Source organism: Panicum virgatum, chromosome 1N (genome assembly GCF_016808335.1).
Source record: "Panicum virgatum strain AP13 chromosome 1N, P.virgatum_v5, whole genome shotgun sequence".
In the NCBI taxonomy this organism is placed as follows: Eukaryota; Viridiplantae; Streptophyta; class Magnoliopsida; order Poales; family Poaceae; genus Panicum; species Panicum virgatum.
Genome location: NC_053145.1, coordinates 58,924,809 through 58,941,006, shown reverse-complemented (window position 1 = coordinate 58,941,006; position 16,198 = coordinate 58,924,809). Strand labels below are relative to the sequence as shown.

At 48.8% G+C, this 16,198-nt stretch overlaps 1 protein-coding gene across 1 annotated transcript; it reads left to right on the top strand.

Moving 5' to 3' along the window:
* Positions 1-14,609: 14,609 nt before the first annotated feature.
* On the top strand, positions 14,610-15,928 carry LOC120657066 (ubiquitin-conjugating enzyme E2 28-like). Its single transcript, XM_039935311.1, has 3 exons — positions 14,610-14,797; positions 14,865-15,125; positions 15,279-15,928. Exons 2-3 carry the CDS (start codon positions 14,886-14,888, stop codon positions 15,726-15,728), a joined length of 690 nt encoding a protein of 229 aa, XP_039791245.1. The 5' UTR covers positions 14,610-14,797; positions 14,865-14,885; the 3' UTR covers positions 15,729-15,928.
* Positions 15,929-16,198: the final 270 nt, after the last annotated feature.

Sequence of the window (16,198 nt, the reverse complement as noted above, 5' to 3'; positions counted from 1 at the left end):
GTTGACTTCTGTCCCTGCTGCGTTAAGTTCATTCATCGGGACGCAGTGGGATGGGAGGTTGTGGAGCCCGACGCCTAGTTAGGGGACTTCTCGTTGTACACTTATGGCAGATGTAGGTCTTTTACATATGTTCGAACTCTAGATTCGGTGATGTAAAGTTTGTAGATTATGCAGGTATTTAAATTTGGTTTGAAAAACTTATGGCAGAATCTCGTGTATATTGTTGTATTTTCAAATATGTGTCGTGCTTTTACCATCTGCGCTCACCTTTGCATGAGACTATTGGTGATGTTTCGATCGGGACGTGGGCTGAGAAAGGGCTGTCAAATTAAATCATTAAGTTAATGTGCCCGATATGTTCAAATGACGGTCATTACGTTTAATTTAGAGTTTTAATTTGGCGGTTCCGTCACACGAGGCCAACGAGGTGTACGAGAGCGACCTCGAGCTCTATGAGCAGATGGCCATGGCGTGGACCTAGGAGTACTCCTCCACGCCCATCATCTCCTACTACCCGCCGATCGAGAAAGACGAGCGGCCTTCTGCCGACGAGCCGGAAGATTGGCTGGAAGTGAACCGCCGCTGCTAGGCATTCTGCCAGAGAGGCGGAAGAGTGGCTGCACCACTACGAGGTGGAGAAGAGGCGGCTCCGCCAAGAGCAAGAGGAAGAGATGTTGTTGACCGCGTCGTCGCCCGCACATGAGAGTTGGATTGCGTTGCCCCGCGTGATGTGGAACCGGGCGGTGGCGTTTCTCCAGGGATGGGCCGTCGCATTACCATTTCCTACCTTTAGGAGGCGAATTTCTTCTGCCGTACTCCCTTTGTCAAACTATAATGGACGCGCTTGTTTTTAGAAGAAGATCATCCATGGATGATGAAGAAGACATTAGAAGTGGATTTGTATTTTAACAAGATCTCACTCTTTTCTCAGACTTTCTATATATATATGGACCTAGTTGAGGATTATTTAGGTCATTTCACTTATTTTGTTACAAAACTACTCGTAAAAGTTTTGTTTATAGATTGTGTGGATGTCCAAAATGTTACCTGCAAATGGAGGAAATATATGCAAGTCATTTTTACTGCAAATGCATCCCATGTTCCCTTGATGCTTGGTCGGTATTCGTAGCTCTGTTGTTTGGATGATAGTTTTTACCGGTGAGGTTTGTTGTCATTGTGTGACACCCGGATACTCCGGCCATTGGCCCGGATACTCCGGGCGTGGAGTTTCTATTTCCCTAATTTAGTCATCTGGGTCCAATAAATATAATAAATACTCTATTTTTTTCTCTCACCCTCATCAGCACTCTCTCCCTCTCTCATGCCACTCCCTCTCCCTCTCACTCCCTCACCGTGGCCCCCCTCTCCCTCACAAGCTCTCCCTCTCCCCAAACCCCAAACCCCAAACTCCAAATCCCCCACCCCGAATCGATCCCAAGACTAGGGAGACTTCGAATCCGCGTGGAGGGCCATCTTCCCCACGTATTCCTTCCCGGGGTGCCCTCGGTTTCAAGTTCTTCGCGCGGAGAAAAACTCATCCTAGGTATTCAAACTTGTGCCGCCCCGATCTATGTTTCTAGGAGGTTCTAAGTGATTTCTTTTGGTCAATCAACTCTATATGCATCCCTCAACTAGGATCTAAAAGGGTTTTGATTTTGGTGGGTTGGTTTTGTCAAAATCAAGATTTCAGTTTTTGGGGCGAAAATGCTGTTAAGCCCGGAGACTCCGGGTATAAGCCCGGATACTCCGGGTTTTGAACACTCCGGGCGAAACTCCGGGTATAAGCCCGGATACTCCGGGGGAAACTCCGGGTATAGGCCCGGAAACTCCGGACTTGGGGTCCAGATACTCCGGGTATTCGTCCGGATACTCCGGATTTTTGGGGAATGTTTTGGGTCAGGGAATGCAATTTTTGTGTAAATTACTTGTGGTAGCATCTAGTCATTGGCTATTTTAAGATTGCAACCCATGCATGCATTTTCATATCATTATGCATACGTATAGCAGCCGCGGCAGAAGAGGTCGTATACGAGGTGGTTGCGGAGCCACAGGAGCCCCAGGGGCAAGCCCCGTAGCAGGAGGATCGTGGGGAGTCAGCCCAAGGCCCCACTCACCCCAGTGTTGAGCAGCAGACGCAAGGCAAGCCCCGGTGCACATCCTTTTATTTCAAACTATGACACCTATATTTATGTTGCTATTATTTGTGCATTAGGTTTAGGAATTTGTTGGAACCCTAGTTGCATGATCCCTAGGTTCCCTCGAGTTGTACTAGTATGTAGAGGACGATAGAAATGCTATGCTTAATAGAACTCGGTAGAAGACGAGTGATTTCGGGTCACTCGCGAGATATAGGGTATTTAGTTATTTTGAATATATGGAATATCGAATTAGGTAAGAAAGGAAAAGAATTTGGAGACCGGGAGGGGAAAAGTTAGCCCCGTCTGTGTCGGTTAAGGATCGTTCGTTGTCTGGCCCTGTGATTGAGTTTGAACAGTACTAACCGCATGCCGAGAGTAGGAGGTAGTCGAAACCGGTAAGCCGAGTACTGCTTTGCTTCGAAAGTATAGGAACCCGCACCCAACTCCTGGGGCGAGTCGAGTAGTCGCGGAGAATTGGGATGCATATGTTTATTTTTGGTGGTCTCACGTTGAGCTCGGCTGACCATATGTCGTTGTGCTGGTTCCTGTAGTTCGAGGCGAGGAGGGGAAAGGTTGGTGCGTGGGGTCCGACGGGGCTTTTGCGTGCCGTGTTGGTTAGATCCACCTTGCAAGGTTAAATCGGATCGATTCGCCGTCAGTCGCTCTCGGATATGAGCACCTTGATCGCAGCACCGCATCGTAGTAATGCTATATGGAATTTTAAGTGATGTTTGGAAATGACTATCATGAATTATTATCCCATGTTTGTCATGATTTACTTAGCAGGTGCAAATACTAGTTAATGATTTTTGTACATTAAATTTGGAGCTAAAAGTGGAAAAAAAGGACTTATTTTAGAAACTTTTTATGCAAATTAACCACCAGCCAGAAAGCTTTGCATGTCTAGTTAGGTGGGCTAAGTTATACCCACTGGTCGGGTAAGCCTTACTGAGTATTAGAATACTCAGGGTTTGTTGCCACATCTATCATTGCAGGACACCCGGACGTCGACTTCTGCCCCTGTTGTGTCAAGTTCATCCGCCGGGATGCAGAGGGGTGGCAGGTCGAGGAGCGGGACCCATAGGTTAGGGCGCTGTCGAGTTGTACACTTGTGGTCTGACTGGTCATGGTTAGTCAGGGCTTTTGCAGGCTAGTGTAGTTGTAGGATCTAGTCTATTCGAATTTTAGTGAAAAGTTTGTAAATTATGCAACTCTTGTAAATTATACGTATAATTGAACTCGGGTTGTAAAAACCTAATGTTTTGTGCTCATTTGGTGTTGTATTTTAAGTATTATGTTGTGCTTGTACCATCTACGCCCTCCTTCGCGGGGACTACCGGTGTTGTTTCGATCGGGCCGTGGGTTGAGAAAGGATCGCCAAATTAAGCCGTTAAGCTAATGCGCCCGATGTGTTCAAATGACGGCCATTACGCTTAATTAGAGTTTTAATTTGGCAGTTCCGTCACTGCTGGTATCAGAGCCGAAATGCACTTGGGGTGGTACGAGCATGACTAATTTTGAGGTTTTTACGACTTAGAAACGAATTTCAACTTAAGACAAAGGTTATTTAGTAGCGTGGGCGGGGGGTTAATTGTAATAGCCCTGTATGGTTAATGTTAGAGTCGCAGCTAGATTATTGGGATGGAGATGAGAGGTCACCGTAGGACGGTCATGCATTGTGCATCATGTCATTCATTGATTTAAAAAGAATTCTTGCATTTTGAGGGTGGGGAGGAACTGAAACACAACGAGTGTATCCGGAGACTCCGGACATAGGTCCGGATAGTCTGGGTGGGGATATCCGGATATTCCGGGTGAGAATCCGGATAGTCCGAATTTAGTTGCAAAAAGAATTCCGGCTTTTGATTTAATTTACGCTTTCTGCATTCTTCCAGGGTTGATTGTTTTGTAATAAAAAAAATTCGGACTGACCCAACCATGGTTGAATGCAGAATGGGCGAACCACCGAACCCTCCTGATTTGGCCCAAGCCATTGCGGCCATGCTCACCGGACGCGATGAGCAGACGGCACTCCTCCGGGAGATTGTGGCGCAAGGCAGGGCACAGCGGCACGAACATCATCCCCAGCCCCCAGCTCCTGGATATCCGGAGTTTCTGGCTACTCAGCCACCACTCTTCCATAAGGCGGATGAACCATTGGAGGCGGACAGCTGGCTTCGGACTATTGAGTCCAAGTTCACCCTGCACCCCTACAATGACAACGACAAGGCAGGGTTTGCAGCTCAGCAGCTCCGGGGTCCCGCATGCACATGGCGGGACAATCATGTGGCAATGTTCCCCGCGGACACCCGGTTCACTTGGGCACAGTTCAAGGAAGCCTTCAGGGCACATCACATTCCAGCGGGGGTGATTAGGAGGAAGCTCACAGAGTTCTTGGCCCTGAAACAGGGCAATAACAGTGTGCTACAGTATTCCTAGGCCTTCAACACTCTATCACAGTATGCCGGGTACCATGTGGACACCGATGAGAAGAAGTAGGCCTGTTTTAGGCAGGGGCTCAGTAGCAAGCTCCAGGATCGCTTGGCAATGGTCAAGTTCGACAGTTTCAGTGAGCTAGTCAACGGGGCTATCATTCAGGAGGACGCCCACCTGGCTCATAAGGTAGAGAAAAAGAGAAAAACACCGGCAGCAGGATCTTCGAGCAGCGCCCCACAGCGGTTTCGATTTGTCCAGTCAGGATCACAGAGAGCCCCCTTTCAGCACCAGCCACAGCAGCAGTGGGGGTATCGGCCACCCCAGTACACACAGCCTCAGGGGACGGTCAGGCCTCCTATTCCTCAGCAGAGCAAGCAGAAGGTCTGGGTGCAGCAGCTGGGGTACGCCCCAATTTGTTTCCGTGTTACAACTGTGGGCAGCCGGGGCACTTTGCACGGAACTGCCCGATGCCACCAAAACAGGGCCAGCAGTCCGGTCAGCAGAGCCAGAAGCAGCACGTGGCTCATTTCAAGCCGGGGCAGGTGCACTACACCACCCTCGAGGGTATTCCTGAGGGCGCTCCAGTGATGGCGGGTATGTTCTCAGTAAACGATCGACCCGTTACAGTATTGTTTGATTCAGGGGCATCCCATACTTTTATTAGCAAAGAATGTGCGGTTAGATTAGGGCTGAAGATAGAGAGCATGCCCAAACCGTATCATATTTACTCACCTGGGGGAAAGTTAATTACTAATCAGTTTGTCAAGCAAGTACCCCTGCAATTGCATGGAAAAAATTTTCCTACAGCCCTGATAATGTTACCAACACAAAGGATAGATATTATATTGGGCATGAATTGGATGGAAGGTCAGGGAGTTAATCTGGACACGACCTCACAATCTGTGCACATCAAATCTTCTATCCATGGTAGTATGACCTTGAACTTGAAGAATCACATGTCAGTGACTCCCATGGTCAATCAGGTTGAGGGCAAAAAGTTAGCCGACATACCAGTGGTATGTGAGTATCCGGATGTCTTTCCGGATGAGTTGCCTGGAATGCCTCCTGATCGTGATGTGGAGTTTGCCATTGAGTTGCAACCAGGCACGGCACCCATTTCCCGAAGACCCTACCGTATGCCACCCAATGAGTTAGCCGAGCTAAAGAAACAATTGCAAGAGTTGCTTGATAAGGGTTACATTCGTCCTAGCACTTCACCTTGGGGCTGTCCTATACTCTTTGTGAAAAAGAAAGATGAAAGCCTCAGGTTGTGTGTGGACTATAGACTTCTGAATGCCGTCACAATCAAAAATAAATATCCCCTTCCCCGGATTAATATTCTGTTTGATCAGCTATTCAGGGCCAAAGTATTTTCCAAGATTGATCTCCGCTCTGGCTATTATCCGATAAAGATTAGAGCTGAGGATATTCCCAAGACGGCTTTTTCCACCAGATACGGACTTTTTGAATATCTGGTCATGTCTTTCGGGCTAACGAATGCCCCTGCTCATTTCATGTATCTCATGAACTCGGTGTTCATGCCCGAGCTAGATAAGTTCGTCGTGATTTTCATTGATGACATCCTGATATTTTCCAAGAATGAAGAAGAACATGCAGAGCATCTCTGCATTGTGCTTCAGCGCCTGCGGGAGCACAAGCTGTCCGCCAAATTCAGTAAATGTGATTTCTGGCTCAAGGAAGTCCAGTTCTTGGGCCACATCATCTCAGACAAGGGGATTTCTATTGATCCTAGCAAGATTCAGGATGTCCTGAATTGGAAGACACCAGAGTCTGTTTCAGATATCCGGAGTTTCCTTGGGCTAGCAGGCTATTATCGCCGGTTTGTACCGGAGTTCTCAAAAATTACTAGGCCCATGACTGAGTTACTCAAGAAAGGGGTGAGATTTAGTTGGGACGACAAATGCGAGCAGGCCTTCCAGACTTTGAGAAAGCTTCTGACGTCTGCCCCTGACCTCGCTCAGCCAGATATTACCCGGCCTTTTGATGTGTACTGTGATGCATCAGGTACGGGTCCCGACTACGTTCTCATCCCTGTTTGTTTTCACCGGACATTACTCGGCCATTAATACTTGTTGTAATGCATCAGGTACGGGACTAGGCTGCATCCTTATGCAAGACCAGCGAGTAATTGCTTATGCCTCCAGAGTCCTCAGACGACATGAGGAGAATTATGGCACTCATGATCTAGAGCTGGTAGCAGTCGTGCATGCATTAAAGATCTGGCGCCATTATCTTCTGGGCAATCCTATTCATATATACTCAGACCACAAGAGTCTCAAGTATATCTTTACCCAGAGCGAATTGAATTTGCGCCAGAGACGGTGGTTAGAGTTGATAAAGAATTATGATTTGGAGATTCATTATCACCCGGGTAAGGCGAATGTCGTTGCGGATGCACTGAGTCGCAAGGCAAGTTGCAGTTGCACCTCAGCCTCAGTGGTGCATGAAACCTTGTGCCAAGAAATGGAAAAATTAAATCTGGCTATTGTATCTGAAAGCACGCTTACTAATCTTACCCTCACACCTACACTCAGAGATCAAATTGTGGAGGCTCAGAAAAATGATACGGGCATGGATAAGATCAGGCAACGGCTCGGTGAGAATGATCCTCAGGTGCAGTGCTTCCATCGAGATAGTGAGGGGGTTCTTTGGTTTCAAGATCGGTTAGTAGTGCCTAAAAATTTTGAGCTTCGGAAACAAATCCTTGATGAGGCTCATCTTTCCCGATATTCTATTCACCCGGGCAGCAACAAAATGTATCGAGATCTAAAATAGCGATTTTGGTGGACGATGATGAAGCGGGAAATTGCCAGATATGTATCTGAGTGTGATATTTGCAGAAGGGTGAAGGCGAGTCATTTGAGACCAGCTGGTCCCTTGCAGCCCCTGAGTATACCATCGTGGAAGTGGGAAGATATTAGTATGGATTTCATTGTTGGGCTTCCCAAGACCTCAAAGGGGTACGACTCTATTTGGGTGATTGTGGACCGTCTCACGAAGTCAGCCCATTTCTTACCGGTGAAGACCATCTATAGGGCACAACACTATGCGGAGTTGTATATCAGTCGGATTCTTAGCTTGCATAGGGTACCCCGGACTATTATTTCTGACCGTGGTGCCCAGTTTGTTGCACGCTTCTGGGAGCAGTTACACTCAGCCCTCGGTACTCAGCTCATTCGTAGTTCAGCTTATCATCCTCAGACGGACGGTCAGACGGAGAGGATCAATCAAATTCTGGAGGATATGCTGCGAGCCTATGTACTCTCTTACAGTAAAAAAGTGGGATGAATGTCTGCCACTTGCAGATTTTTCTTACAACAACAGCTACCAGGAGAGTATCAAAATGGCTCCTTTTGAGGCATTATATGGACGGAGGTGTGGGACACCATTAAATTGGTCGGAAGCTGGGGAGAGAAATTTCTTTGGGCCTGATATAGTTCAGGAAGCTGAGGAGCAAGTTCAACTCATACAGAAAAATTTGAAAGCGGCTCAAACCCACCAAAAGAGTTATGCGGACAAAAAGCGACAAGCTATCTCCTTCCAAGTGGGAGACCATGTTTACTTGCGGGTATCTCCGATGAAAGGAGTCCAGCGATTCGGTGTGAATGGAAAGCTCGCCCCTCGCTATGTCGGGCCTTTTCCTATCATTGAGCGGTGTTGGCCGGTAGCGTATCGCCTGGAACTTCCTACCCAATTATCCGCGGTTCATAATATTTTCCATGTCTCTCAGCTTAGAAAATGCCTCCGTGTTCCAGAAAAGGTGATTGACATAGAAAAGTTGCAACTGGAGCCCGGTCTTGTTTATCCAGAGCATCCTATCAAAATTGTGGATCACAAGACTCGGGTCACTCGCAACTAAACCAGCCATTTCTACAAAGTCCAATGGAGCAATCACTTCGAATGAGAAGCTACCTGGGAAACGGAGGAGTTTGTTCAGTCAAAATGTCCGGAATTGCTCCAAACTCACCACGGTACCTGATTTTTTTCTACATTGTTCTTAAACTGGCACTTTCACCCTAAATCTCGGGACAATATTTCTTTTAGGGGGAGGGATTGTAACACCCGGATACTCCGGCCATTGGCCCGGATACTCCGGGCGTGGAGTTTCTATTTCCCTAATTTAGTCGTTTGGGTTCCACAAATATAATAAATACTCTATTTTTCTCTCTCACCCTCACCAGCACTCTCTCCCTCTCTCACGCCACTCCCTCTCCCTCTCACTCCCTCACCGTGGCCCCCCTCTCCCTCACAAGCTCTCCCTCTCCCCAAACCCCAAACCCCAAACTCCAAATCCCCCACCCCGAATCGATCCCAAGACCAAGGAGACTTCGAATCCGCGTGGAGGGCAATCTTCCCCACGTATTCCTTCCCGGGGTGCCCTCGGTTTCAAGTTCTTCGCGCGGAGAAAAGCTCATCCTAGGTATTCAAACTTGTGCCGCCCCGATCTATGTTTCTAGGAGGTTCTAAGTGATTTCTTTTGGTCAATCAACTCTATATGCATCCCTCAACTAGGATCTAAAAGGGTTTTGATTTTGGTGGGTTGGTTTTGTCAAAATCAAGATTTTAGTTTTTGGGGCGAAAATGCTGTCAAGCCTGGAGACTCCGGGTATAAGCCCGGATAATCCGGGTTTTGAACACTCCGGGCGAAACTCCGGGTATAAGCCCGGATACTCCGGGTTTGGGAAACTCCGGGGGAAACTCCGGGTATAGGCCCGGAAACTCCGGACTTGGGGTCCAGATACTCCGGGTATTCGTCCGGATACTCCGGATTTTTGGGGAATGTTTTGGGTCAGGGAATGCAATTTTTGTGTAAATTACTTGCGGTTGCATCTAGTCATTGGCTATTTTAAGATTGCAACCCATGCATGCATTTTCATATCATTATGCATACGTATAGCAGCCGCGGCAGAAGAGGTCGTATACGAGGTGGTTGCGGAGCCACAGGAGCTCCAGGGGCAAGCCCCGCAGCAGGAGGATCGTGGGGAGTCGGCCCAAGGCCCCACTCACCCCAGTGTTGAGCAGCAGACGCAAGGCAAGCCCCGGTGCACATCCTTTTATTTCAAACTATGACACCTATATTTATGTTGCTATTATTTGTGCATTAGGTTTAGGAATTTGTTGGAACCCTAGTTGCATGATCCCTAGGTTCCCTCGAGTTGTACTAGTATGTAGAGGACGATAGAAATGCTATGCTTAATAGAACTCGGTAGAAGACGAGTGATTTCGGGTCACTCGCGAGATATAGGGTATTTAGTTATTTTGAATATATGGAATATCGAATTAGGTAAGAAAGGAAAAGAATTTGGAGACCGGGAGGGGAAAAGTTAGCCCCGTCTGTGTCGGTTAAGGATCGTTCGTTGTCTGGCCCTGTGATTGAGTTTGAACAGTACTAACCGCATGCCGAGAGTAGGAGGTAGTCGAAACCGGTAAGCCGAGTACTGCTTTGCTTCGAAAGTACAGGAACCCGCACCCAACTCCTGGGGCGAGTCGAGTAGTCGCGGAGAATTGGGATGCATATGTTTATTTTTGGTGGTCTCACGTTGAGCTCGGCTGACCATATGTCGTTGTGCTGGTTCCTGTAGTTCGAGGCGAGGAGGGGAAAGGTTGGTGCGTGGGGTCCGACGGGGCTTTTGCGTGCCGTGTTGGTTAGATCCACCTTGCAAGGTTAAATCAGATCGATTCGTCGTCAGTCGCTCTCGGATATGAGCACCTTGATCGCAGCACCGCATCGTAGTAATGCTATATGGAATTTTAAGTGATGTTTGGAAATGACTATCATGAATTATTATCCCATGTTTGTCATGATTTACTTAGCAGGTGCAAATACTAGTTAATGATTTTTGTACATTAAATTTGGAGCTAAAAGTGGAAAAATAAGGACTTATTTTAGAAGCTTTTTATGCAAATTAACCACCAGCCAGAAAGCTTTGCATGTCTAGTTAGGTGGGCTAAGTTATACCCACTGGTCGGGTAAGCCTTACTGAGTATTAGAATACTCAGGGTTTGTTGCCACATCTATCATTGCAGGACACCCGGACGTCGACTTCTGCCCCTGTTGTGTCAAGTTCATCCGCCGGGATGCAGAGGGGTGGTGGGTTGAGGAGCGGGACCCTTAGGTTAGGGCGTTGTCGAGTTGTACACTTGTGGTCTGACCGGTCATGGTTAGTCAGGGCTTTTGCAGGCTAGTGTAGTTGTAGGATCTAGTCTATTCGAATTTTAGTGAAAAGTTTGTAAATTATGCAACTCTTGTAAATTATATGTATAATTGAACTCGGGTTGTAAAAACCTAATGTTTTGTGCTCATTTGGTGTTGTATTTTTAAGTATTATGTTGTGCTTGTACCATCTGCGCCCTCCTTCGCGGGGGACTATCGGTGTTGTTTCGATCGGGCCGTGGGTTGAGAAAGGATCGCCAAATTAAGCTGTTAAGCTAATGCGCCCGATGTGTTCAAATGACGACCATTACGCTTAATTAGAGTTTTAATTTGGCGGTTCCGTCACACATTGTCGCCACGCCAACTCACCATACGTCCACTCCTCTCGTTACCTCGCCATTTTGACATTCATTCGCTTGTACCAATGGCATTCTTCAAGTTTACTTCCTCGGTCCCAAAATACAAGTCACTCTGAGATTCAATTTTTGTCAAAAAACAAGTTATTTTTCCCTATCTAGAAGGTGCATGTGCATGTAAAAATCAACTAGTGCCAAGTATACTCCCTCCGTCCCAAAAATAAGTCACTGTAGAAATTTAAGAGATAGATTAAGAAAATGATAAAATGACCTTATTTGCCTCTATTTATTAGCCATATTTGGTACTAATTGATTCTTCCAAGCGCATGCACAGACTAAATAGAGTAAGATGATATATTTTTAGGATAAAATTTGAATTCTAGAATGACTTGTTTTTTTGGGACGGAGGGGGTAAATGATAAATAGTGGGCAAATATGACCATTTTATCTAAGTGTTAATCTTTCAAAGAATTTTTAGAATGATTTGTGTTTTGGGACGGAGGGAGTATGGCCGTGTTTGGTTACACGTTCCATCAACTTTACACAAAAAGACAAATATCCGCATGGAGTACTAAATAAAGTATATTTGCAAAACCTTTTTAGAGATGGGTGTAACTCTTCGAGACGAATCTAATGACGGAAATTAATTGATAATTTGATATAATGGTGCTACAGTAATCACCCTCTAATCACGCGGTCAAATGCCTCATTAGATTCGTCTCGCGATTTACACGGGGGGTTGTGGAGGTGGTTTTATAATTAGACTTTATTTACTACTCTAAATTTTTAGTCAAAGATGCAAAAAGTTTTTGCGAAATTTTTTAGAGGCCAAACCTATGTTAGTATAAAGAGTAGAAGAGTCAGAGCAGTCATCAGTCAACCGCATGGGGTTCTTCAACTTTTATTTCTCGGATTTTCCATGGGACTAGTTGAGACTCATCAGCCACCCGCATGGCGCCCAATTGGCAGCAACTGCAGCCCACACATTCAGCAGATAACTAGTGGGCAGAGGCCTTTCCTGTCAGAGAAGAGATCTTGACCATGGAGGAGGACTGGAGGAACCTTATCCATGGCGTCCATCCTGTATATCTCACATGCTCGGCTAATTAATCAATGCTGCCGAATAATCTAATGGAGTACTCCAACATTAGCAGTGGAGGGGAATGAACCTACGCTCGCCGGCTCGCGTCGGCGTCGTGCGGCTGCCAGCGAGACCTGCCGGGCTCGAGTCTCCATGTCCGTCGCTTATCATAGCTAGCTAGACGGCGTTCGTCCGCACCAAAAGCCTCACGGCCGGCGGCCGGCGGCTCGACAGAACTTCTAGTCGTGGCGAGCAACCCCGGCGCGGCACAGCGTCCAGAGGACTAGAGTAGCGTAGGAAGGGAGGACTCGCTGCCTCGCAACCGGGCTTGATCGTGGCCGTGAGGGTCAGACCACCCCCTGGGCTCGAGCTGCCCGGCACCATCGATGGCATGGGCTCATCCGCATGTCCACCACGCCGGCGTGACCTCAACGGACAGCGAGCTCTCACAGCCGTCCGCGTCTTGCAGATGCACAGTACGGTTCAGCGCCCCGGCGGCGTCCGTCGGTCCCGCGAGCGTCCACGGCCGGAGCACGGCTGGTGTGCGGCGCCGTTGATTATCTTCCCCGACGAGGTTGGTCAGCGGGCAGCGGCTCAGCGCTGGAGGGAGCGGCCGAGACGCCGAGCGCGAGCCAGCGGGAGTCTCTTGCTACGTTGAAGTCGATCCTGACCGTACAACACCAATCCGACGGTTTCAACAGGCCTAGGGGTGGACGGTATTTCATTTACCGTCCACCCCCGAGTCCCCGACGGTAGATGAAACACCGTCCACCTCATGCCCGGCGCCGTCGATGGCAGCCACGCCGTGCCGACCTCCGCCGCCGGCGTTCACGGCTTCTGCGCAGGAGATAGAGGTCCGAGGGCCGTACAGCGTAGCTTCCGATCATTGCACACCAACACCGGTGTCCGGTGAGGCTGCACGCGTGACGCGTGTCCTCGTGATCCTGTACGGGCATGCCCGGCCGGCCGGCGGCCCGCATCACCCACCGGCGTGGTGCCGAGGAGCAGCTAGCGTGCCTCCATGGCTGTGTAGAGCAGGACCGCCGTCGAGAGTACTTTCTACCGTGATTTTGGGGGCAGAGAAAGAAGGAACTCCCCGTAGTTCGTTGTATGAAACCGAGATGGCCGGCGCGTGCCGGGCCGGACCTCTTCTGCCGCATCGAACCGTCGCTCGCCAGCTCGACACGACGGCCCATCTTCCCCGTCCACGCTCGCCGAGATTGCCCGCATGGTCTGCGCTAGGCGCGGCGAAGATGGACCGGAAGGCTTCGCAAGATGCAGTGCATGGTCGCGTTCACAGGGCACCTGAACCAGAGCTTCGACTACGCCGTCCGGCTGCTCGCCAGGTCGCTGTCTGCCGAAGCGTTGGTCTGCTCAACAGGCCGCCGCTTCAGATGCCCAAGCCAACCGAGAGTGCGAGAGCGACGCTCTTCAGATGCGTGGTGCTTTGATGCGTTTTGTCCGTATCAGATATGTTTTCATAGTCTGGATGAAACTCTGAATTCAGATTCCAGAGTTGCTACGATTGTCTGAGAAATTAAGGCTTGTGAATTCAGTTGTGGATTCAGTCTCGTATCAGCTCCAAATGCTTCGAGGAATCGAGGAGACTGTAGCCTAATTCAGTTGTAGGTGTGCTTACTTCTGACCGGTATGAGTTGCTGCCATGATTCATGATAGAGCACTATTACTCCTCCCGTTATCTTGTCATATTTGGATGTTGGGACTTGTGACGGTGGCCTTTTCCAGGTTTATGTTAAGCAAGCACTAGTGGTCATCGTTTTCATGTTAAAAAAGTATACCTTTTATGCATGTTAGTGGTCAGTTATACATGGCCTGTTATTTACTGTATATTATATGATTCTGGACGAAATCTAGTTCGAGAATGATGTTAGGTTTCAGTGTTACTACTACTGGTCCACTGCCTACCAAATTGAGCTCTTTTTGGCAGTTTGGTTTTGTTAAAGTTATATTGACTCTTGGCACAGCACAAATTCTTCAGTTGACATGCATGGGATATTTTTGTGATATATAGTTTATCAGGTTGGAATTTTTGTTTTGTTTATGAGTGTATATGATGAGATCGTGCTGTCCATGCTTAGTTAGTTAGATGCAATTCTTGATGTGTAAATTCCTCACTTTTCTGAATTCCACTACGTAGCTTTAGCTAATCTAGATGTTGTTACGTTCTGTCACAAGCCACACCCACCTTGATCAGTGGGAGCATTTCTATGGTTGAACATGTTCTCTCAGATCAAATAGATCCCATTGATTTATCTCGGTGCTTCAGAGTTCAAATCCATCTAAATTTCTTTATGCAGCACGCATGCCTCTTCCATTTCCATCCCATAGTGGCGTGTTGGGGTATCACGTATGGTAACTGGTATACCTCACGCAACTACTTGTCTAAATGGAGGCTCCTCGGCCAGTCACGGCCTCACGGCGTGTCGCCACGTACGCAGTGGGAGCTAGCAAGAACTCACAAGCCATCTCGCTCCATTCCTAAATCATATCCTCCATCTATATAATGCCTGCTCCGTCTCCAACCCATCTAGCTAGAGTTTAACCAACGCAAGTTCGTTCCATTCCACGTTACTGATCTCTGTTGGCAGAGGTAACTATCCATCACCGGAATCATCTCCAGGCTGCTGATCGCTGCATCACCACTCACCATCCTGCAGCTAGAGGCAAAGGCGGCCACCATGGTTGCCGGCGGCGGCGCTCTCCATCTCTGGCGGCTCGAGAGGGAGCTCGATGGGCTCTGGGCCGACCCGCCGGAGTGGTGCGTCCCCGGCGCCGACGCGACGGAGGACCGCCTCCGCTGGCAGGTCGTCGTCGTCGGCCCCGAGGGAAGCCCCTACGACGGCGGCGTCTTCACCGTCCGCGTCGAGTTCCCGCGCGACTACCCCTTCAAGGCTCCCAAGGTCACGTTCGCGACCAAGGTGAGCACGCGCGGCGCCCTGATCGCCCTGCTCGTTGCAGTTTGATGATCCCCTCTGTGTCTGAATTCTGATCGTCGATCGAATTCTCGTCTATTTTTCGGGCTCACGCGCGCATCCATGTCGCCTTTCGCTGCTCTGCACCGGCGATTTCAGGTGTACCACCCGAACGTCGATCCGAGGACCGGGCTGGTTTGCCTCGACTTCCTGACCGACAAGAACTTGTGGACGTCTGTGTGGACGGTGGACAAGATCCTCCTGGTCGTGGTCTCGCTTCTGCACGAGCCTGTCATGGATGGCGGAGCCATCAACCGGGAGGCCGCGTACCTCTACAAGAGGAAAAGGCTAGTGTACGAGGAGATTGCGCGGGCCAAGACCCGGGAGCACGCGTCGGCGGCGTCACCGGAGGAGTCGTCGTCTTCATCAGAGAAGAAGGAGCGCCGCCCATCGTCCCGGGGCGTTTCCCAGCTGTGCCGCCGTCTCATGAGGAGGGTGGCGTCTCTTCGGAGTTCAGGAATTTCTGCTTGCTGGGTGCCGGCCTCTCGCTTGCTGAGTGCTGACAAAATTTCTGCGATGCTGGATGCTGGAGCTTGGACACATAGGTGATGAGCCTTTCATCTTCAGGCCATTCCATGCTTGCTACTACGGTGCTACCTTATCATTCGTAGATCAACTAGTGTTCAGTCAGTAATGGAGAGATGTGTGCGTTGTTCGGATGGTTTAGAAAATGATTGTATGAATGATGACAGTAGACATCGATGAGCTTGTGGTCGCTTGGTGTTCCGAATAGCATCCCACTTCTCTTATTTCGGTGCTTTACTTTTGGCGAGGAGGATCCGTTGGGACTCGCAAGAAAACAATGGACTGTGATGCATTGTGCCGCAGAAACCTTTGGATCGAGACGCAGTTATCTTCGAAGGCGACGTGCTTGACCTGTTTTCCAGCTTTGAAAGGGTGGAGATTTCCAAATGGAACAAGCCGGAGGTGCCCATCGCTATAGGTCAACCTTTTTTAGAGTTCTAAATATAGGTCAAGCTTTCCTAGAGTTCCAACTATAGGCCAACCTTGTGTACTAA

What these genes read in the sequence shown, in the direction of transcription:
- LOC120657066 (XM_039935311.1), top strand. Translation starts at nt 14,886, where the DNA reads ATGGTTGCCGGCGGCGGCGCTCTCCATCTCTGGCGGCTCGAGAGGGAG. An exon ending in AGGTCACGTTCGCGACCAAG is followed by an intron (nt 15,126 to 15,278) that starts GTGAGCACGCGC and finishes CGGCGATTTCAG; the next exon opens with GTGTACCACCCGAACGTCGA.